The sequence below is a fragment of the Microtus pennsylvanicus genome, chromosome 6 (genome assembly GCF_037038515.1).
Source record: "Microtus pennsylvanicus isolate mMicPen1 chromosome 6, mMicPen1.hap1, whole genome shotgun sequence".
NCBI classification, from domain to species: Eukaryota; Metazoa; Chordata; class Mammalia; order Rodentia; family Cricetidae; genus Microtus; species Microtus pennsylvanicus.
In genome coordinates, this window is record NC_134584.1 from 8,974,543 (window position 1) to 8,997,757 (window position 23,215).

Sequence of the window (23,215 nt, forward strand, 5' to 3'; positions counted from 1 at the left end):
ACAAAATAACAGATCCAATGGAAAGAGAGTGCCGCGGTCAGAGTTTTCGCTGTGCCAGTCCGATACCAGAGTCCAGCCTGTGCCCTGCGCCTGTGCCCTACAGCTTCTCCCTGAGGTGTGGCAGTGCCACCCACTCGGTTCTCAGTTGTGCAAAATCAATTTATCTGTGACCTCAAGAGAACAAAATGTCCTGTCTGGAGTTCTGTCGTGTCAAGGGTCATTTTTTTTTTACATTTCCTCCCAGAGAAACACAGAGGCAATGTTTGTATGGTGGCCAGGGAAGTTTCCCTACGTGACCAAGAAGAACCCAAATGATGCTCCCGTCAACCCCTCCCCAAAGAATGCGTGCAAAGTGGGAAGCCAGCGCACAAAACAAACACAGCTGCTACCAAAGGGAGGCAAGCTTTCCTTTTATTCAGGTGTTCAGAATGAACTGGTATGATGTCATTTTAAATAAACCCAGTGACAGTCCTTACACTGAGCTTTTGAGCATGAGGGAACGTACTCGGCCAAGTTCAGTGCCCAAGCCCCCTTAGTGCTTACCCCCACACACACACCATACACCGTGGTCAAAGAGTGCATCCCTGCAGCTGCAGAGAACATGGATATGAAAGTGAGGGTGGAGGGCACTCCCTAGCCAGTGCGCCTCAACGTGCCCTATAAACCACAAGACGGCTTCAGGCTGGAGTGATGTGCCCAAAGCCAGGCTCCTTGATGCTGGGGATGTCATTCTTCCTGTAGAAGTCGGTCTTTACGTGGTTCGCACGGCCGTAATCTCTGTTCAGGGGCTCGATGGGCTGATTGATACGTTTCCCGTACATAGAGGACGTCAGCACCGGCACGGTCCTTTCCTGTTCCTGGGAAGAAGAAATATGCAGTCACCATCGTGAGCACAGAAACCTTCCTGCCCACAGTATATCAGCACAGTGGCCCATCCTTTGGCTGCGTCTCACCCAGGTGACATCTCGGTGATTCCTGCATGCCTGCAGCGGCAAAGCCAGGGACCCTAGTCCCTCTACCGTCATCTGCTATCCATGGGTGACATGACACCCTGAACTAGATGTCAGTTGTGGTCTGATTTCAGGTGCTGTCCCTCCTCCTTCTGTCCCCTCCCCACCCTCTCCCAGCCCACCCCCTACCAGCCCCTCTTTGCCCCAGCACAGAGAGCAGCAGCCTTGAGCTTCCAGCTCTCTTCTTCCCACTGGCCCCGCTTGGCCGGTTTGCTGCCAAAGAGCTCCAACCACTCAAGTCTCCGGGGTCACAAGGAGTCTTTTCTGATTCCTCCTCATCCCCCTTCACTGTCGCTATGGGCTTTCTGTGCCTGCTGCCCATCAATGGGGAACCAGGTTGTTTCTTTGCTGCTTGCTCCTTGCTTTGCCAGAACTCAGCTCTGAGAGGACGGGAGCTTGCTTCTTCGTCATGAAGCATGTCTGTGATGTCACGGTGCCTTTGTCATTTAACTCCAGCCCAAATTAAGAGAATAAAGAGCGGCATGGTGGCAGGAGCCGCTGGCCTCACACATGCGAATTGAGCATTCTGCTCTTCTACCACATGGGCAGACTTGGCGATCTGAGTGACAGCCACGGGGGAAGCATCCAGTGACTCAATAGAAATCCCACCGGGAGCTTGGGTATCATAATGTCCATGTCATGAGCTGTCTAATCGTCTCTGAGTACTCAGCCCAACTGTTAAAAAGCCTGCCACCCTCATTCGGAACTGACAATCATGTCAAAAGGCAGACGTGTCTGACGCAGACCAGGAGAGGCCCAGCCTGGCCCAGGGGAGGAAGCGCCCGCAGCACCTGTCCTCTTGATGTGACCGTGACAGAGGAGCCACCTCTACCAGCCACCTCCCTCTGTAGCTGGTTCCAGATAATTCCTCCCTTTGGGGAACATGGGGGACATCAAAGGAAAGCATCCCACATGCTGGGGACTTGAGGAAAATAGAGATCAGTGAAGCTGTGGTAGCCGGGGCTCAGTGTGTAAGTGAGCAAGGACTCCTATCTGTTGGATAAAAAGCACTTCCTAGTTTTATTCTGTATAAGTTGTTCAGTTCCCTGGAACCAATCAGAAAAACTTAATGCGAGACTGGCATCACAGAGGATTTTAACTTCTCAGCACAGCAGAATAGATGCAAGCCACATAAATAAAGCTACACACAGCAATGGAACACATTGTCAAATGTTTGCATATGGCCACATATGCATGCACAACCCTGTATATCCACACAAATATAAACACACATGTTCATACATGTGCATAAACAATGTGCAAGTGTGTATTTGCATAGATATCTGTGTGTGAAAATGTGTGCACAGGAACACACACATATATATTCACATTTAATATAGACACATGTATGCACAAGATCACATACACATAATACAAGCATGTGTCCCAAACACATGTATGATGGAGGAAGGTCATTGGTTAAATTAAAAGAAGCTGCTTGGCTCTCATTGGTTAGGAGATAGGTGGGAGGAGTAAACAGAACAAAACGCTGGGAGGAAGAGGAAGTGAGGCCAGACTCCGCAGCTCTCCGCTGGGGAGCAGACGCCACAGCAGAGACACCATACCTTGCTCCCGGGCAGACACGCGCTATGAAGCTCCGACCCAGGATGGACTTAGGCTAGAATCTTCCCGGTAAGACCGGTGCCACAGATTATTAGAGATGGGTTGATTGGGATATCAGAATTAGCCAGTAAGGGCTAGAGCTAAGGGCCAAGCAGTGATTAAATGAATACAGTTTGTGTGTAATTATTTTGGGGCATAAGCTAGCCGGGCAGGCGGCTGGGGGTTGGGGACGCAGCCCCGCCGCCGCTCCTTATTACAACACATGTATGTGCATATATGCACATATTCACACTGTATGTGAGTACATGTTTATGCATGGGTACACACACATGCACATAGTTCTGTTGGTTTATTAGCATCATTAGTATATCTTACCTCCTCATTAATATGAAGTCCCAGGTTTTTGGCATGTTCTCTATCATCTCGATGTAATTTCTGGTTATAATCTAGTCTCCTCTTAAAAACACAGTCGTAGAGGGAGATGACTCCTGTCTGGGAATAAGCAGAGATGGTCACAGTGTGCTGGAAGGCTGAGCCACTGGTATCTGATACAGCTCTGAAACCAGCACTCAGTGGGGACCAGAGGGTGCAGACTTTCTGTCTGTGTGAGTAAGCACTGGGGAGGGTCAGCATATGGCAGACCGGGCTGTGACCTGGAGCAGAGAGGAGCTCAGGCCCCTCCAGCAAGAGCAGTGCTGTGAGGATGGAGTCTGAGTGTGGGGAGGGAGGTCCACAGCACCTCTCCTCTGCCCCCCCCCCAGTGTTCCTCCTCGAGACATTCCTCAGGGGCTGTCCCTGTTGACGCTTCTGCAGGAGCTCAAACCTAAGTCCATTTCATTGCTGTGTGAGAATTATGTCGACTGAGAGGTTCATAAAATGTGTTTTTCAGTTTAGAGACTGGGGGTTCAAGGTCAAGGTGGGCAGATTCACCCCCTGGGGAGGGTCGTTTTCTGCTTCTCACAGGGCCCCTTCTCTGCATCATCACAAGGAAGAAAGAGCACACAGGGTCGCTTAGGCCTCTTTGATGGAAGCACAAAACCCATTCATGAGGGCCCTACCCTCAAGACCTGATCTCCCAAAGACACACCTACTGACCACATGTCTGATGATTATGCTTCTTGCATGGGATGTAAATACTCAGACCAAGCCAGAATAAATCTTCTCCATCTATCTGAATAAGGAGGTGTGTTGACCGAGGTTTCCCACCCGGTCCCACAGTCATACAGTCCCAAAGAAAAGAAACACACAGAGGTCTACATTAATCATAAACTGATTGCCCTGTTAGCTCAGGCTTCTTATTAACTCTTTCTTACATCTTATATTAACCCATCATTCATGTCTGTGTTAGTCACGTGGCTTGGTACCTTTCATCAGTGAGGCAGTCATGTCTTGCTTCCTCTCTGTTTGGGTGACGACTCTTCCCAGAATTTTCCTGTTCTCATTGCCCTGCCTCTACTTCCTGCCTGGTCGCCCCACCTATACTTTCTGCCTGGCTACTGACCAATCAGCGTTTTTTTAAAAATAATACAAGTGACAACATAAAAGACTATTGTCCCACAACAGAGGTGTGTGTGTATGTGTGTGTTTGTGCATGTGTGTATGTGTGTATATGTGTTTGTGTATGTGTATACATGCATGTGTGTATGTGTATGTGTGTTTGTATATGTGTGTATGCATGTGTGTGTATATGTGTTTGTGTATGTGTGTAAGCATGTGTGTATATGCATGTGTGTGTATGTGTGTTTCCTTCATTTCTACTTTTCTTATTTCTCAGAGTGTCTAATACAACTTTATTCTGCTATAAAAGGTCATCATAACTAAAAAGGAATTACACTTCAAGCTGCTGGCCAATGGAGAAACAGTCTATATGTAAACCTCCCCTCTTGAGAGACAAAATTACTTTTCTTCAATCCCATGTATAGCTATAGCACTTGGTAACTGACATTCATGGATACATGTAATATGTCTGCATATATAATGTAAACATGCAATAGATATATATAGGTATAGATATATACACATACAGCTTAGATGTTCTGGGAGATGACTTGTTAATACGCTGATTTTCTACATATCTCTGACTTTCTTCTTCAAGTTTTTCTTAGTTAATCTTCTTGTGTGGTAAAATAAATAATTCATGGGTTGTATGGTATGTAATCTTCACCTCACATCAGACTTGGGTTGGTTGCCCTGATTCCTTTGGCAACAAAGCCAGACTTGGCTTCTCCGTGGGATTTGACCTGAGCACCAGCTGTCTCACACACACTGCGGTGGTTTGGTTTGGGTGTGCGTTTGTTGGTTTGCTCCTGATAATGATGTTAGGATAATTTCCTCCATGGGATAGTGGAAAAAAAGGATTCACACACACGTTGCGTGGCCTGGGAAACGCCGTGACCCTGTTTACAGAGCGCAGGAACCCAGGGATGCCGGCAGTGATGGGAAGGGCTGGCAATGCAGCTTCCAGCAATCAGGACATTCATGGATCATACGCAGGTAGATTTCAGGAGACAGCTCACACCTGGCAGTGCCCTGATGTGACCACCATCCAGTGAGGGAAACAATGTGGTTTTTAAGAATCGCTGTTCCAAGATTTGTAAGACTTTTGCCAGTAGTCTGATGTGCAGGGAGCTTTCACCTACTGGCAGAATCCTCCTGACTAAACTCAGAGACAGTCGTGTCTCTCACTGGAGGCTGTGACTTCTGTCTGCATGGCTGCTGGTCATTAGTGAGTCTCTGCCAACCACCCTGGGTGTGTGTCTCCTGAAAGAAACACATATCTGGGAAAGAGTTCCTTAAAGACTCACTCCATGGAGAATTGATGAATTATCAGCATTTAGTGCCATAAAATTGGCTAGTGCCTTGTGCCTTCACATCACATTGCAGACAAAAGTAAATTCTAGATGAAATAGGAAAATAAGAGAAAAAGAAAACCCATAAGGGGCCTCCTACACAGAAAAGCAATAAGGAAAATGTCACAAAGAAAACATCAATCACTTTGACTCTATAAAATTAGATATTTGCTTATCAAATCAATCTCGGTTTCTTTAAAAACCCATTTTAAGGCCTGACAGGAAAACTTCGGAGTCTTGAACACTCTGTGCAGATCTGTCACTGCAGAAGCTGGCGGGCCGTTATCCCTCACAGGCAAAGCAAAGATTTCTGGGAGAAACAGCGGGGGCCCTTCGGTAGGACAGAGGAAGTCAAACACGATGCCCACTCTGCAGGGCTGCGGGTGTAAATTCTCCCCCGGTCAGTCCCGGCCCAGATGCAGGACTTTCGAGGCACAAAGCTATTGGCCAAGCCTAGGTGAGGCTTGCAGCAAAACAAGAATAAAATAACCTGAGAGCCCATCACACTGTGCTAGTCTCACGTACACAGAACATGTTTTAATTTGGTTTTTATTTGTGTGTATGTGTGCGTGAGTGGTGTAGGAGGTTCTTCTGTTCATGATTGCTTTCATTGGTTAATGAATACAGAAACTGCTTTGAGCTTGATAGGGCAGAACTTAGGTAGGCGGAGAAGACAGAACTGAATTCTGGGAGGAAGAAAACAGAGAGAGAGAGAGAGAGAGAGAGAGAGAGAGAGAGAGAGAGAGAGAGAGAGAGAGAGAGAGAGAGAGCTGCCATGGAGCTGCCAGAGACAGACATGTAGAATCTTTCCCATATTACGCCACTGCTACGTGGTGATACACAGATTAATAGAAATGGGTTAAATCAAGATGTAAGAGTTAGCCAATAAGAAGTTAGAGCTAATGGCCAAGCAGTGTTTTAATTAATACAGTTTCTGTGTGGTTATTTTGGGTGTAAGCTAGCCCAGCAGCCGAGACAAACAAAGAGTGAAGCCAGATATGTAATGGTAGCTACAGAGGCCAGCAGAGGGCGCTGGATCCCCTGGAGTTGGAGCTACTCAGCTGTGAGCCATCTGATGTGGGTGGAGAAACTTAAATTCAGGTCCCTTGGAAGGAAGAGCAGCAAGGACTTTGTACTGCTGAGCTGTCTCTTGTGGTGACTTCAGCCATCAATGGTAGTCAGGCTGCTCTCTGCTTCTGTGGCTTCCCTGGAAGCTCTCCTCCACTGCTAACACCGTGCTGTCTGTAGGTTGAGAGAGCAGCCACAGTGATCAAGTAGTTTCCTTCTGCCCTCTGAAAACCATATATAAAAATGGGAGTGAATGGTGCTCCCCACGCCACGTCCGACAGTGCTCCCACTGGGTAACTAGCCGCTCAGGTGAGGGGAACCTGCATGGGAAGAAGGCAGCACCAACAGTAAGGGAACAGTTGCTGAGATTGACCGGGGCTGGATGTACTTTTTGCCCCATGCTCTCAACCAGGCTAACCTTCCTGGGTGGAGTGGGTCCTACCCGGGCCCTGAGCTGATCTGAGAAGACCAAAAGGCAGGACAGACTCAAGAAGAAAAGGAACGTGTAACCGCTGTTACCCAAATGCTCCACACCACAGAAACTTACCGCGATATGCAACCTCACTGGAAAAAGAGAGCAATAGTCTACTGCTTTTCATTGTAATGAGGTGATCTAAAACTGTAAAAAGGAGTAGCTGAGAGTCCATGCTGCCTCCCAATCCAGGGTGTTGCAAGCGCCTAGGGCATCTTGATCCCGATTAGGGATTTCACTGCTTCTGGGCATGGACTGATGAGAACTGTAGGCAGTGCTCCCTGGCCCCTTTCCACCCCTGCTGTGTGTGCGCTGCATATTCAGAACATTACAGAGTAGTAAATGAACTTTTCTTTCATTGAAGAATAGGCATAAGAAGGAAAAACATTCCTGGCGGACCTGCAGCCTCACTGAGTGATGTGCTGCCCACCGCCAGCATCTAGGCAGAACTGAAGTGTGTCTCCCATTGCTGATATTTCGTCTGTTGTTCTTTCGTTCCTTTGTGGCTTGAAGCAAAATGATTTTAATAAAAAACCAATTGGGACTGAGATTCTATCACAATACAGACTTGGTGCCATACAATTAAAATTACTCTCAGAATCACCTTTGTCTCTCTGATTTAGCTTTAAAAAAAAAAGAGCCAAACAGAAAATACTAGCTGTGACCTCTGTCTTTGTCTGCTTGTGTATTTAAGCCTTGCTTAAACGTGGTACCACCACGTGCTACTTGTGATGTCTGACATCCGACTCTCTGTTTACCTCCTGTGCCCCCAACTCCTGACACAGAGCAGTCTCCGGCCAGTTGTGTGTGTGGATGTTACCTGTGCAGTGGGGTCTTGTGTCTTCCTCTCCCATCATGGGTTAGGTCTACTCCTTCTGTATCATGGGAATGGGTCCAGGTTGGGAGATTTGATATCGATCGCTAGGTTTTAAGGGCTGAGACTTGATCTGAATATAGCGTAAGAGATGGTACCTTCTGAGATGATTGACATTAGGTGGGGTTGTCAGGGCAGTCTGGTGGCTATATTCTGAGTGAAGCCAAGGAAGTACATGTGTGCACACTCCTGGCCTCTCAGTGTGGCTTGCACTACGGCCGGAAGCATGTGTGTCACACTCCTGGCCTCTCAGTGTGGCTTGCACTACGGCCGGAAGCATGTGTGTCACACTCCTGGCCTCTCAGTGTGGCTTGCACTACCACAAGAACTGTGCACACTCCCAGACTGACAGCGCGCCCTGCACGGATCCTGGACATTCAGCCAATGAGACCACCAGCACATGTGGTTTCTGGAAAGCTCAGAACTGCGCCCTAAATAAACATTTTCTTTATAAGACACACAGTCTCAGGTGTTTTGTTGTAGTGGTGGAAAATTAGTTTAAAATAACTGAAGGTGCCATTTTAGTGTCCAGGAGAGAAACTTGAGGACCTTACTTTAAATGAGACTATAGTCTGAGCATGGGAACAGACCGCCACACTAAAATATATAAAATAAAATAAATACTAAAATTTTCCAAATAAATTTAGGGGACATGGGAAAGCAGAGCAGCACAGAAGAAGGATGGTAAATTCTCCTTCGCTCTCAGCTCGTGGGCAAACCTGGGCATCACAGGTGGTCCCACAACAATGCCGCAGCCAGAGCTCTGCAGAGCAGCCTCTCAGGTTTTGTGGACCGAGCTGTGTCATCCAGAAATTCACATGCTGATGTCTTCTACTGGGGATGCAGATTGCTGCCCTATTAAAGCAGGCTTGCTGAAGACGTACTTGGTTACGTACTAGCGGTAAGGCAGTCCTACACAGGGGCCTGGTTGCTCTTGCGAAGGACAAATTTGAACCTAGACTCATACATCAGGAAGGACAGTGTAACCAGAATAGGAACATGGCCATTAAGAGAAACAAGGGGATGAGAGCTGAGCTTTCCCTCTGAGCCCACACAAGGGACCAGACTTTGACCCTCCAAAACTCTGAAAAGTGAGTTTCCGTTGCTTTAAGCCACCAAGCCTGCGTGGCACTTCGTGCCATATTGCTGGCCAACGCCCTTGGTAAAAGCGCTATCTTTGGAACTGCCGGGAAGCCAGAGTGGGGTGCGAGCAGAGGCTATTGCAGCAGGGCTGGGAGCCTAAGGAGCACGCTCCTCTGGGTAAACTGAGATTGCTGACCACCTGAGCACACAACACTCAGATACAATCACACTCTACTGCAGAGGGTCCAGGGGTTTGCCTCTCCGGTCACGTGAGCAGTTCTAACCAATGGGCTGTGAGCTGAAGTGGCTGTTACTCCTTAGGCTGAGGTACTGAAGAGCCAGTACCCAGGGTCACAGGCAGCATGGAATGGGAGCAGCCTGTGAAGTGGCTGCTGAGGGACACACTGCCAACACCTCTGGAAATGTACCGTGAGAGGTGGCACGGCTCAGCTCTGTGGACTCATCTGTTGCTGCTGCATAACCAGCTGTATCCTGACCGGTGTGGTAGGTCACTGAGGAAGGTGGCTACCCCCTGTGGGCTACAAGGCCCGACCTCCACCCTGAGGTGGGGGGGGGGGGGTATTACATCCTGCGTCTCTTCCCCTACCTTGGAAGTGCTCCTATTCCCAGAAGTTACATACACTCTCACACAAACAATAGTTGTGAGGTTTAGAATAAACTGGGACTCTGCTCCTTTCTTTTTTTCCTCCTTTTCATCTGACACTAAATATAAAAATAGTCTTCTTTCTCAGATCAAATTGTTCAGTTGGGAGCTCTGCTTCAGCCCCACTTCTCCCTCTCCAACCCTGTCCTCCTCAGAAAGATCACCACAAGTCCAGGCTCCACTCCCCCACCCCTGAAGTTCACGACTGCGCCTACAGGATTTTTAAGCTCTGGGTATTTAAGCTCTGGTCCCTAGACCTGCTGTGTGATTTTCCTCCTCCCTCTCCGCTGTACTTCTGGGAGACTGGAAAGGTCACCCAAGAGCGCTTGGTTCATTAAACCTTTCCTTTTAATTCGACTTGATCTGGCTTATTGTGTCGGCGGAGAAACTTACTATCAGGATATCCAAAAGTACCTATCTTAAATTACTTAAATTCTGTGAGAAAGAAACAAGAAAGAGATGTGCATATTTTCATAAATCTTTTTGACAATTTGATACATGCTTGTAATATACACATATATTACAATGTGTTATGATCATATTCAGCCCGTATATGATCATATTCACTCTCTTATCTACCTCCCACTTCTGATTACCTGTGTGTGTGTGTGTGTGTGTGTGTGTGTGTGTGTGTGTGTGTGTGCGCGCGCGCACCATGGATAGGGAAAGAGCCTATGTGGTAGGGATATAAAAATTAGTAAATAAGTAAAATTTTAAAATAAATAGCTCTCATGTTATTTTAAAGAGAGAGGCAGTGCCTGGAGCTGTCCAGCACTCACGCTGGACGGAGATGAGAGAGGAATTCGTGTCTGCCGTGTTACACTTATTATCTTCAGCCCAGTTTTGCACTTACATGAAACCAGCCACTCACTGCAGAAAATTCTGCCTCGTTGTTAGTGATTGCTGATTCCGTCGGTGTAAATAATCCCACTGTGGGGTCTGGCGGGATGGCTCAGGGGTTACGAACTCTTATACTTGCAAAAGGATTTGAATTTGGGTCCCAGCAGCTTCATGGCTTTCACCTGCCTGTCATCTAGTTCCAGGGGATAGGATTAGGATACCCTTTTCTGGCCTCTGTGGGCACCAGGCATGCGCAGATATACATGCAAAAAAAAAATACCCATACACATAAAAAGTACATTTTAAATTTAAAAAAAGTTCCCACTGTGGACGTCTGAGGGCAGCCGACCAAGTGCAAAGTCCAGAAATAATGCTTAAAATGTGTTTTGTGAGTCAGAAGGAGCCTCTAAAGCTCATCCCGGCCCACACTGGCTTAAATGCCAATCACCTGTGAACGGTTGCTACTCCTCTCTTCAAAGCCACAGCGCCCAGACCTCCTCCTGCCCACAAACACCTGACCTGCTTCAAACGCAGAAAATCCCCAAGGTCACTGATTCCCTAAGGGCCTCTTTTGACTTCCAAAGAATTCAGAGTGTCTCCGTGTGGGTCAGGCAGTGTGCTGAGCTAAGAGAATTATAATAGCACTCAGTGCTGTAGTTTAGAGCTGCAGTTCCTCAGAGACGGGCATCAGAACCTTCAAAAGGACTGCTTAACTGTTCTCTGTGGCTTGCCTATGGAAAAGATCCCGTTCCCTCCCCTGGAACATCAGGATAAGAAGCTTCGGTGGCTTTTACAACTCCTCAAATAATCTGAGACTATTTTACTCTTGAACTGAAGTCAGCAGAATTCCTCTGAGCTGACACGCGTCTGTCAGACATTGGAAGAGTGCTCGGACTCCATTGCTTCTGCCTCCGTTCTCAGGCCTGCAGACATACATGCAGGGGAGACCCGGTGACTGCAGAGACAGCTGTGCCCCCTCTCCCCTGAAGCTAGCTCCTCACTGGCTAGGCATCCAGGAGTTCACGACACATGTCAGGTAAGGATGATCCCCAGAGGCTTAAAACTCAGTTGTTTTCTGCTTGCAATTATTCAAACTTCTGCTAGGGCTGGAACATGCTTCGTGATCCCTGGAAGCTCATGCGTTGGAACTTGGTTCCCAGGTGGCAGGAATGTAGGACGCTGGTGCGCTTTTAAGAGGCAGGGCCTGCCAGGGATTGACTGGGAGGATGTGAGGGCCTGGTTCCTGGCTGCAGACATGACGGTTTTCCCTGTGGTGGGCTCCCCCGGCACCCACGCCCTGAAATGGTGTGGACAAAGAGCACACTCGACACAGACCAAATGCTGCTGCTGAGAATGTTAGTCTTCCAGCGTTGGAGCTAAAGAAACTCTTCTTTTAGTTTTCACTCTTTTCCAAGCAGAAAATTAAAAAAAAAAAAATAAGCAAAAGACTTGAAACAGAAAAACTTACTTTCTTCATTAATCACGTGATTAATTGCCAAGAACCTTAGAACCTTATTAGAGTATGGAAAAGCTGGTTTAATATTACCTCATCAAACTGTGAAATAAAAAAATGCCAGAGTACACTGCTACGGGAACAGAGCGAGCTGAGCTGGGATTAGCAACGTGTACCTACGATGCTAGCACCTGAAGCAGGGGCACAGCACAAGTCTGGATTGGCCTTGTCTACTGACTGAGTTCCAGGCCAGCTTGGACGACATTAACAAATCCTATCTCAAAATCAGGAATAGAAAAAGGAAAAGAACAGGAGGGGGTTGGGGAAAGGAGAAGGAGGAGTTTAAGGCACAGAAGTGTTCTCCTTACAAACTTGAGAACTTGAACGCAACCCCCAGACCCCGCATTAAAAAAATAAATAACTAAAAAGCCAGGTGCAGTGGCTCCCACTTATCATTCCAGAATTAGGAGGCAGAGACAGGCAGAACCCTGAGGGCCAGCCACTCTAGCTTCCTCGGCAATCTCCAGATCATTGAGAGACCCTGTCAACACCCACGGCTGCCCTCTGGCCCACATATGCATGCACACACAGAGACCTGTGCTCCCTACATAACACACAGATGAAAAGTATGCCTATGTGTGAACATACGATCAGACTCACAGCATTGCGTGTAGAGGCACACAGAAAAGAAATGCCATGCCAGCTTGTGGGCAGTGCTGCCGCTGGTAGGCACACTCTCCCTGTGGGAAGACACATTGGCCTCCTCCCTCCCTCATTCCTCCCTCAGTGCTGAGTTCCCAAGAGGAGCTGGGTCCCTCCCTTAGAAGATTCCACCTGCCTAGGATGAAGACACTGTGCTCTGAACTCTTGGTAGAGCTTGCTGTTCCCAGGGACAGGTAACTGAACAACAGGCGTGCAGCTAGCACAGGCAAGAGGCACCTGTGATCCGCACCAACCACCGCAGGCATAGAGTACTAAACCACACCTAATCCAAACACAAACCCCTGGTGTTCTAAGTGCATCTTCAAAAAAAAAAGTTTTTTAAAACTTCCCGTTCCGTGTATTCATCTCTCCTTTATCCACCCATGTAGCAGGTGTGTATGGAGTTCCAAGAGCAAATCCCTGTTTTGATTGGTTAGGAGATAGCATGACAGAAATTAATCCTGGCCAGGAGACAGCTGATAATTCACCAGGGGGGAAACACAACAGTAGGTTAAGCAAGCTAAATGTTGAGTAGACAAGAATAGGTGCAGAGGAAAAAGAAGAGTAAGGAGCAAGAGAGGGAGTGGGCATGCAGAGAGGCACCCTGCCTTCTCCTAACGTGGCTGGGAGTGTAAGTGTCTATTGGAGGGCCAAACAAGACCCCTAGATCCTAGAGACATCAGCCTCAGCATGGTGGCTGCCTCTCCTGCTGCTTAAGAGCACTCAAAGACACATGGTCAAATATGACTAACGTCTAAAGGGCACCATACGGTGAGGGCTCAGGGGAGCACACCCTGGACACTGTCTGTACACCCCTGTGTACTGGACACTGGCTGTCCGCCCCTGTGTACTGGATACTGGCTGTACACCCCTGTGCACTGGACACTGGCTGTCCGCCCCTGCGTACTGGATACTGGCTGTACACCCCTGTGCACTGGACACTGGCTGTCCGCCCCTGCGTACTGGATACTGGCTGTCCACCCCTGTGTACTGGACACTGGCTGTCCGCCCCTGTGCACTGGACACTGGCTGTCCGCCCCTGCGTACTGGATACTGGCTGTCCGCCCCTGTGTACTGGACACTGGCTGTCCACCCCTGTGTACTGGACACTGGCTGTACGCCCCTGTGTACTGGACACTGGCTGTCCACCCCTGTGTACTGGACACTGGCTGTCTGCCCCTGTGTACTGGATACTGGCTGTCCACCCCTGTGTACTGGACACTGGCTGTGTCCTTGGGACTCTACTTTGCAGCTCTGGGCAGACTGCATGAGCTTTCATACACAGGAAGGTCTCGCCACCCTAGACCAAGGACATTCCACAGGGAGGGAGAGAGCACTCCTGGAACACAAGGATGCCATCAGCCCTGCCTCCACGTCTAAGAATCTGCACATGCAGAAGGGGTTCCCGCTAATCCCAGCAAAGCCAGCGTGGGGCCTGTGGAACAGAGCTTTCTTTTTTTTAATTTTTTTTAATTTTTTTTAAAATTTATTTATTTATTAAAGATGTCTGTCTCTTCCCCGCCACCGCCTCCCATTTCCCTCCCTCTCCCCCGATCCAGTCCCCCTTCCTCATCAGCTTGAAGAGCAATCAGGGTTCCCTGACCTGTGGGAAGCCCAAGGACCTCTATCCAGGTCTCCTAAGCTGAGCATCTAAACTGCCTAGGCTCCCACAAAGCCAGTACGTGCAGTAGGATCAAAAACCCATTGCCATTGTTCTTGAGTTCTCAGTAGTCCTCATTGTCCGCTATGTTCAGCGAGTCCGGTAATATCCCAGGCTTTTTCAGATCCAGGCCAACTGGCCTTGGTGAGTTCCCAGTAGAACATCCCCATTGTCTCAGTGTGTGGGTGCACCCCTCGCGGTCCTGAGTTCCTTGCTCGTGCTCTCTCATATTTGGTTTCTAGCCATAAACAAAGGACATTGAGCCTATAATTAGTGATCCTAGAGAAGCTAAATAAGGAGAACCCAAAGAAAAACATATAGGCATCCTCCTGAATATTAACCTTCATCAGGCGATGAAAGGAGACAGAGACAGAGACAGAGACCCACATTGGAGCACCGGACAGAAATCTCAAGGTCCAAATCAGGAGCAGGAGGAGAGAGAGCACGAGCAAGGAACTCAGGAACACAGCTTTCTACAATCTGCCCTAGCACACCGGAAAACACATTCCACTTAGGCGATTTCTTTTTAATGTAACTGTTAGACTTTGGGGGATTTAATCAAAACCTTCATAACAGGGCATTCTCTTCCAACTCGGCTTTTCCGTTCCAGGGGCAGAAGTGCTGTGCACAACAGCAGAAGAAAAAAGTAATTTAAAAATGTCATTGAACTGAATCTGCTTTGCTGCCTCTGGAACCGTAGCTCTTAGGGAAACACGGGCTGCTAGCGCCCCCTAGGGAGCAGTACCGGAGCTAGTCACATTTTAGACAGCCGCTTGAGAGGACAAACTGGTCATCCTATCCAGGGACAATAGCAGGGCTGTAAATAACTTGGCAGCCTGCAAAGCATGGATGTGGGGGGCTTCCTGGGGCAGATGAGGTAGAGGACGGGGCAGTGGGTGGATGCTCATCTTTCCTGCAGTTCTCTGAATTAATCTCTGACAATGACGGACGGTCGGGTACGTGAGCGATCGGCTGCTGGGAGTGGGCATGTAGTGAAAAGAATCATCAGTCCCTACAGCAAAGCAACAATAGGTGCGTTTACAAGGGCTTGCTGCATCTCATATCACACGGGCTAATTAAGTCAATTCTGTGTGTAGATGAGTGTGTGCGCGCATGTCTCTCCGTGTGTGCCTGTGTAGTCCAGAAGCTGATACACAGTGTCTTCCTCGAATGCTCTACACCTCATTTTTTTTTATTTTAATGAGGCAGTGTACCTCACTAAACCTGGAGCTCACTGATTCTGCTAGACTGGTTGGCCAGGGAACTCTGAGATCTTCCTGTCTCTGTCTTAAGGAATGTTCAACATCCTTAGTCATCGGAGAAATTCAAATCAAAACAACACTGAGATTCCATCTTACACCTGTAAGAATGGCCAAGACCAAAAACACTGATGACAACTTATGCTGGAGAGGATGTGGGGAAAAGGGAACACTTCTGCATTGCTGGTGGGAATGCAAGCTGGTACAACACCTTTGGATGTCAGTGTGGTGATTTCTCAGAAAATTAGGAAACAACCTTCCTCAAGACCCAGCAATACGATTTTTGGGTATATATCCAAAGGATGCTCAATCATACCACAAGGGCATGTGTTCAACTATGTTCATAACAGCATTGCTTTTCATAGCCAGAACCTGGAATCAACCTAAATGTCCCTCAACCAAAGAATGGATAAGGAAAATATAGTATATTCACACAATGGAGTACTACACAGCAGAAAAAAATAATGGCATCTTGAAATTTGCAGGCAAATGGATGGAGCTAGAAAACATCATATTGAGTGAGTTAACCCAGACCCAGAAAGACAAATATCAAATGTACTCACTCATAAGTGGCTTTTAAACATAAAACAAAGACAACCAGCCTACAAATCACAATCCTAGAGAACCTAGACAACAATGAGGACCCTAAGAGAGACTTACATGGATTTAATCTACATGGGAAGTAGAAAAAGACAAGATCCCCTGAATAAATGGGGAGCATGGGGACCATGGGAGAGGGTTGAAGGGGAGGAGAGAGGCAGGGAGGGGAGCAGAGAAAAAATGTATAGCTCAATAAAATAAAAGACTTTGTCGACCACACATTTGCACCAGGACATCCTGCACCACAGGACCAAGTGACTGTGCACTGAAACCGCCAGCCCGCGCCAGCTCTTTCTCCCTTTGGTTGGCTTAAAGCAAGTAAATTGTCTGGCAGAAAACTGACTGTCACACTGTTTAAAACACCCAAAGAGCATCCGTGGTCATCAACTCTCTCAGTCCAATCCAGCCATCGCTACAACATACCACAGAGCAGGTGGTTTTAAAACAACAGGCTTTTATTTCTTACTGTTTGAGCCTGGGATGCCCACTGGATGGTTCTTAGTGTCTGGTAAGGGCCTGATCCCAGCTTTGTAGCTGGTACCTTCTTGTGGTGTTTTCTCATGGCAGGAGGAGTGAGATGCCCCTGAGCCCTCTCAGGGTGTGATTCTATTTATAGAAGTTTCACCTCATGACCTAAGCACCTGCAGAAGCACCTACTCCTAAGGCCATCACCTTAGAGAAATAGGATTTCTGCATGCAGATTGTGGGGTTGGGAGCAGACGTTCAGAACAAGCACTGCCGTCAGAACTACGTAATACTGCTGTTCAGCTTGAGTCAACGCTGTAGATGTGTGCGCGGGTGACTCTCAGCAAACCTCATTCAAAACTCACCCTCGTTATTCTAAATAACCAAGAGATCAGGGAATTCACTTTTTCAGTCCTGCTACTGGCTAAAAAGTAGCCCACGCTCTCTTGAGGAGTATACATGGGTACCACAGGTAGATAGCTGGTCAGGAGAACTTGGAGATGTGTTTTGTTGCCTTCATTGCTCTTGACATTGGTGCCTGTGTTCGCATCCTTTCCTTTTGTGTACTAGGAAGGCTTCAGGCTTTAACCGTGTTTTAACTCTGGTTACTAAGATTGAGCTACATTAATGCAGTAGGACAGGCTGTAGGAATCCTTTTCTGTAAGGTGATGGACAGTAATTTTTAAGGTGTTGCAGGTTGCCTAGTTTCTGTGAAAACTACTCAACTCGGTGAGGTAGCCATGGACAATATGAGGTTAGTGGCGGTGAGGCTGTGTTCTAATTAAACTTTATTTAGAAGGGAGTGGGCAGAACGTGGCTAGAGCTGGAGGTGTAACGAAAACAATGAAAAATAAAAAAGTGGGAAAGGAACAAAATGGGGAGAAGAATAAGACCAAAGTTGCAGAGCCTGGAGAAGCTGCACTGGGGAAAGGGCTGGACCTGCATGGAATAGGTGAAGAGGTGGAGCCTTGGTGGGGTGGAAGAGTTGCACAGACACTGACAGTGTGTGGAAACCAGAAAATCATCTATGTCATCCAGAACAAACAGAAATGTTTCTTAACTCTGTTAAAGGAAAAGTTAATACAAAGAGAAAATGTCTGTCTGACAGTGAACCTGATGCTAACAAATCCAGGGGGAAAGGGGCATCGCTGACAAAGCAAGGTGCTGCTCCAGGGGTCCCAGTGCTCAAGGGAGGGGAGCCTCAGATGACACTGAGAAGTGATAATCTCACAAACAGAAGGGCTCCAAGGCAGGCACTGGCAGAAGAGGCAAGCGGGCATGAAGTATGCTCAGATTTAATTGTTTTTCATGGACAGGGACTGGCTTGGCATCCATGTCCAGAAGAAGAGGCTCAATGATTGTGGGGGGGGGGGAGGAAGGGAGAGAGGAAGAGAGAGAGAGAGAGAGAGAGAGAGAGAGAGAGAGAGATCTGAAACCTTAGTTTTGGAATTGCTAGTGTGAAAAAAACTAGTTCCATTTTAATGGAACTCGGAGATTTAGTAAGTGGGCTTTGACAATGTTAACGGTTGCTGGGATTTGTTTTTGCTTTGCATCAAAAGGTAACTCTGCTTTTCCATAAAGAAACGCTTCCCGGAGCTATCCCCTTATCCCCTGACAGCCTGCCTGACATCCCATTTCATTCATCTTCATTGGAGGACAGCTTTGTCTCAGTATTGGGAAGTTTTCTAGCCATTGCTCAATCAGAACTGACTTTTAACCAGTGTGAGAGAAACCGTGTGTAACTGCTATGATTTTTGTTCATGTGTGTTTGCATAAAGTATCTATATACGTAGTTTTCCTTCTTAAATATATACACTGAAACCAAGCCACAACCATGTTCCTTGGATTCCATCCTTCCAACCGACCGACCCAAGGAAGCACTTCAGTTCCTTTCAACAGGTACCTGAGGCGTAAACTTTCCAATTCAATCGCACTCAAACACAGCCATATCAGATTTCGTATCTGTTCATCACACATATGCAACTATTTCTTTACACAAGTCCTTAAAGACATGATTTTGCCGCTGCCAACGACTCCCCACCCAGACAAGAGAGGCAGTCAGATTCCGGGTTAGTAACCACTCCTTTGTGTACAGTTGAAATCTGCGTACTGAATAGCAGAGATTGTTCATGGAAACGCAGTCTGTGTGGTTAGATGAACTGCCAATTTAGGGTCCACTAGCATAAATGGGGGAACAAAATTTTACGCTGCTGTTATTCATCTCCATAATTTTTCTTTGCCCCAACTCATTCCATCACGGGAATCTTGCTCTGGTCTCCCTGCAGATATCTGGTCTTTGTGATCTCCACTGGAATAATCTGGACAAGGCACACGGTGTGCAGTGTAGGAGACAGGCAGGAGAGAGGAGAGCACATTCTTCTTGGGGCATGGGAACAGACAGTGGCCAGAAAAACATTGTACTGGTTTGCACTTTCGGAAGGCTTTGTACCCTTTCTAAAGTCTCTGGGACAAACACCTGTCCCAAAGGCTTTCTGTCCAAACAGTTGGCAGCCTGTCCAATTTGTCTTAGGGGTGGGGGGTGGGGTAAACCACCTGCTTTGTAGTAATTTTAGGACTTCTGTCATCAGGCTTAGGCCTTCCAGGCAGGCTGAAGATGTAGCGTCTCCTCTCAGGGCCAGACCGTTCCTCTCATCAGACGTCTGAATCCTGTAGTTGCAGTTATAGAGGCTGTTATGAGAGAAGGGTCCAGCTCTAGCGCCCTCTAGCCGTGCCATGTCTAAATGCCTCTCTAACAGTCCCTTCTGTGAAACCTAAGTTGTTGGATAGTGGGTTCGTAGTTCAGCGGGAGCTAGGAAAATCATTTTGTAGTAACCAGCCTGTTTTCTCGCTGGACATTACCTGCTTTATTATAAATAGTGGAGCAGCGGTCAATAAATAGTTTCAGATTCGTGTACCTAGATCCTGGAAGTCAGCCTCTGTCTCTGATACATATTTACCTCGCCCATCTGCTGACTTGTTAAATCCCAGTTCTCTGGGGACATCAGGATAGTATTCCACAGAACCTCTGAGATGATACGTTATGAAAGTTTCGTTTCATCAGCACAGACTTAGTGACTGTTTGCCACATTCTGTGCGCTAAGACTGCTGTCATCAAAAAATTGGCTATCATATAGGCATTGCACATGTATGAAAAGTTCATCCAATAAATAAAATTACTTACAGAGAAGAGTTTATTCATATGTCTGGTTATTATTGTAGACAGGGTCTCATGATGTAGCCCAAATTAGCCTTGAGTCCCAATCCTCCTGCCTCAGATTCATAAGTGCTGGGAACAAACATGCTCTACCGTGCCCGGTCAGCCAGTGTAAGGATATTGGTTATAGAAAGAAGAATGGGGCCCATGGCAGCAATGGCATTAGAAACTGTAGCTATCCACCCATCCCTTCTAAACATTCCAGCACATATTCAAGGCTGGGGAGACAGATCTGACAACAGTAGCTGCCCCTTGTTCCTTCCACATCGCTCAACCATAAACAGACCTGCTGCTGTTAGATGAGACCCTTCCGAGAGTGGGCTGGGGCTAAATAGCCACATGAACGAAGAGGTAGCTAACAGCATGAAATCAGTAGTTCTCGGGGTTGTTCCTACAGAGGCCTGTGAGGGAATGTTCCAGGCTGCACTCCTCAGCTGGCCCTGTGGTATATCCTCCCCGCAAGCCTTCGCTCTACATTTTCACATCTTCTACGCATGTCTGTCTCTGAAAGCTTCCCTCTGCAGGTATGTTGGGCTAGGAGCAACCCCGACAGTTCACTGATTGCCACCGCTTTAGACGTAGGCCTCTGGATAAGTTTGCATTCTGTAGTACTTGGAATCAGGACTCTACAACAGGAATTTTAAGAGTCCAGACACTGAAGTTGCCTACACCTGTGGCTGGGGTGCCTGAGCTACGCGATGTGAGCCTGACGCTTCATGTATGCTGGACTGTTGGGAAGGAAGAGGATTCATCTGAGCTCTGGGGTTGCCAGTGGCAGGATAGGAAGAACGCATTATTGCAGGAACACATCAGACACTGTGAAGGAACAAACGGCCTCCTTCATCTCAGACACTTGAGTCATCCACAACCCTCTTCTGGACAACTCATGCAGTGCCACAACAAAAACCTGGGGGATCAGGTCCTGCATTACTTCTTGGGACCAAGCATCCATATCTGGTATCTCTTTTCCACAATGCCACCCTGAATCTCGTGTCCTAAGTAAGATACACTGAGGATGTTTAGTCACAATAGTGAAAAGGAGGAACTAATGACCTCACACAGCCTAAATCTGCCTCTTCCATATCAGTGCCTGGTGGACAGTGCAAAGTGGCTGCCTCCGACTATGGAGGCATGCACAAGACCAGCCAGTGCCCAGTGTTCCCAACCCGAAGTCTGACCACAGCTCCCAGCCCAGCTCTCTCTGCACTCACCAGTCACACTCTGGTGAGTTTAATGTCAATTTGACACAAACTAAAGTCACTGGAGAAGAGGGAACCTCGATTAAGATAGTGTTTCCTTAGATCAGGCTGTAGGCAAACCTGCAAGGCATTTTCTTAATTAGTGATTGCTGGGGGAGGGCCCAGTCCATTGTGGGTGGTGCTATCCCTGGTCTACAAGAAAGCAGACTGAGCAAGCCAAGATGAGCAAGCCAGAAAGCAGCACCCCTCCATGGCCTCTGCATCAGCTTCGGCCCCCAGGTTCCTGCCCTGTTTGAGTTCCTGTTCTGATTTTCTTTAATGGTGAACAGTGGAAGGGTACGCCGAATAAACCCCTTCCTCCCAGCTTGCTCCTCCACAATAGCTCCTGAGCAGAAAGGGCAACCCAGCGTCCTGATAGTAGTCACTGAGCTTTTTAGGGAGCAGATGACTAGTAGCTTCTCTGCTGTTCCCAGAGGGGTTCCACTGGCCAGCTCCCCACTCTGGCTCTGATTGGGTGATCTCTTTATGCTCACACCTCCTCCCAGCTACTCACTCTCGGCACCTTGCGGTGACATCAGTATGTAACCGTCGCGCCTTAACTTCAACAATTGGCAGGTTGCCCCAGCACCTTCCTAAACGCTCGGTCCTAGCCCTCTGGTCAGACTATTTCACTACCCCTGAAGCCCTGTCCCATCACTATCTGAACAGACCCAGTCCTGCGGCCCCGCCCAGGCCTCGCCCTAGCACTGAAGCCCCACCTCCATCACATGCCTTGCAGCCTCTAGGCCCCTCCCTGATAGTGCGAGCCCTGCTCCTCCCCTCGCTCTGCTGGACCCGCTCACCTGGCTCTCGCGGCTGAAGTAGCTGAGCTCCTTGGGTTCCTGGTGCCGCGGCGGGATGTAGCTGAAAGCTGGCACCGCTGAGATGGGCAGAGATCGAGGCTTGCCCCGCAGAGTGGAGGCAGTGATTTCCTCCTCCTCTTCCCCGTCTTCCACTCCCCCCTCCTCCTCTTCCCCCTTTTCCTCTTTTTCTTTCGTATTGCCCGGGTCCATTGTCCGCTGTTCAGTCTTGGCTGGTCCCTCTGCCTAGGGAGCCCAGGCCTCAAGCATCAGCTTGTGGGGTTTCTGCGTCCCTCCGGGCGTTTGTGCTCAATCGTTGCCTGGCAACTGCGCCTTGCCCTCAGCATCCGCTGAGTGACGAAGTGTGTTCTTTGCCACCTCCTTCTAGGTCCTTCTCGCCACACCCTGGGAGAGACCTAGCAGCGGTTGGGTGTGGCTTTCCAGGTAGGAACAGCCTAAGGAACCACACCCATTCCGCTACATCTGCTTTCCTCGCGCAGTTTGTTCTAAGTTTCCGGGTGCTTCATAGCTTTGCAGATCACGACAGAAAGCTACCATGCCTCAGGATCCGATGGTACAGCCCCGAAACAAACAGCCCTGGGCCACAGGGAGCTTATAGCCTGCAGGAATCAGGTGACAAAGATGAGAAAGGCTGCGGAGGTTCAGGACAGAGCGATCCAGCAGAAACGAGAGGGCCACGTGTGTAACTCGCATAATGGAAGGTTAACGGCGCCGAAGAGTGGGCGGCACACATGGAGCCTCAACATGCGGTGGTAGCTGCTTTTCAAATGTGGGCTGGGCGGGTCTCAGGAGCAGAGGAGAATGACTGTCACTAGGGTTTAAGGCAGCTCTGGACCCTCTCCCTTCTCAGCTAAAGGAATCCCACTTCCTTCTTGCCCCTAGTCTCTCCTGGCAGATTGCCCGAGTAAAGCATGAGTCAGGAAAAAGGCCAGGAACTTTCCCACCATGAGCCGAAGTCTCAAGGGCCTTAGTTTTTCTGGGAACCACTTAGCGATGTGGACATCTCCCTGGAGCTTGGAGCTATGTAAAGAAAGGGGGCCATCTCCCTTCTCCCATGAGCAGAAGCTGTGAAAGCATGCCTGATAGTATTTCTGTCTACATGAAGATATTAGCAAAACAAAACAAACCCTGTAATTTACTCTCAACCTTTCCCAGTTCTCAACCTTTCCAAAAGCAGAGCAAGAGGGACCAGCTTGGGGCCATGAGACTTTGCACACCTGGGAAGGTGGAAGTGGCTGGTACTAATTAGGATGAGAACTCGGTTTAGCCAGCATAGCCCAGACTGAAATAATCCCGCTACAAACGGTCTATTCACGGCCATTCAAATGTAACTCTGCTAGCTGCCATTTTAGTGGTCACAAGGACTGAGAAGCAGGAGAG

General features: G+C 48.2%; 1 protein-coding gene across 1 annotated transcript; it reads right to left on the bottom strand.

Annotated features, from left to right (window-relative positions):
- Positions 1-393: 393 nt before the first annotated feature.
- On the bottom strand, positions 394-22,200 carry Cfap90 (cilia and flagella associated protein 90). The gene is made up of 3 exons (XM_075977797.1): positions 21,818-22,200; positions 2,949-3,065; positions 394-857 (listed from the first exon to the last, which is right to left on the bottom strand). Exons 1-3 carry the CDS (start codon positions 22,025-22,027, stop codon positions 678-680), a joined length of 507 nt encoding a protein of 168 aa, XP_075833912.1. The 5' UTR covers positions 22,028-22,200; the 3' UTR covers positions 394-677.
- Between the last annotated feature and the right edge of the window lie 1,015 nt (positions 22,201-23,215).

Excerpts from the sequence above, each read along its gene's own strand:
- Cfap90 (XM_075977797.1), bottom strand. The coding sequence starts at position 22,027 with ATGGACCCGGGCAATACGAAAGAAAAAGAGGAAAAGGGGGAAGAGGAG. Across the intron at positions 3,066-21,817 it reads ACTTCAGCCGCGAGAGCCAG|ACAGGAGTCATCTCCCTCTA; the intron begins GTGAGCGGGTCC and ends GCTTATTCCCAG. Across the intron at positions 858-2,948 it reads GACTTCATATTAATGAGGAG|GAACAGGAAAGGACCGTGCC; the intron begins GTAAGATATACT and ends TCTTCTTCCCAG.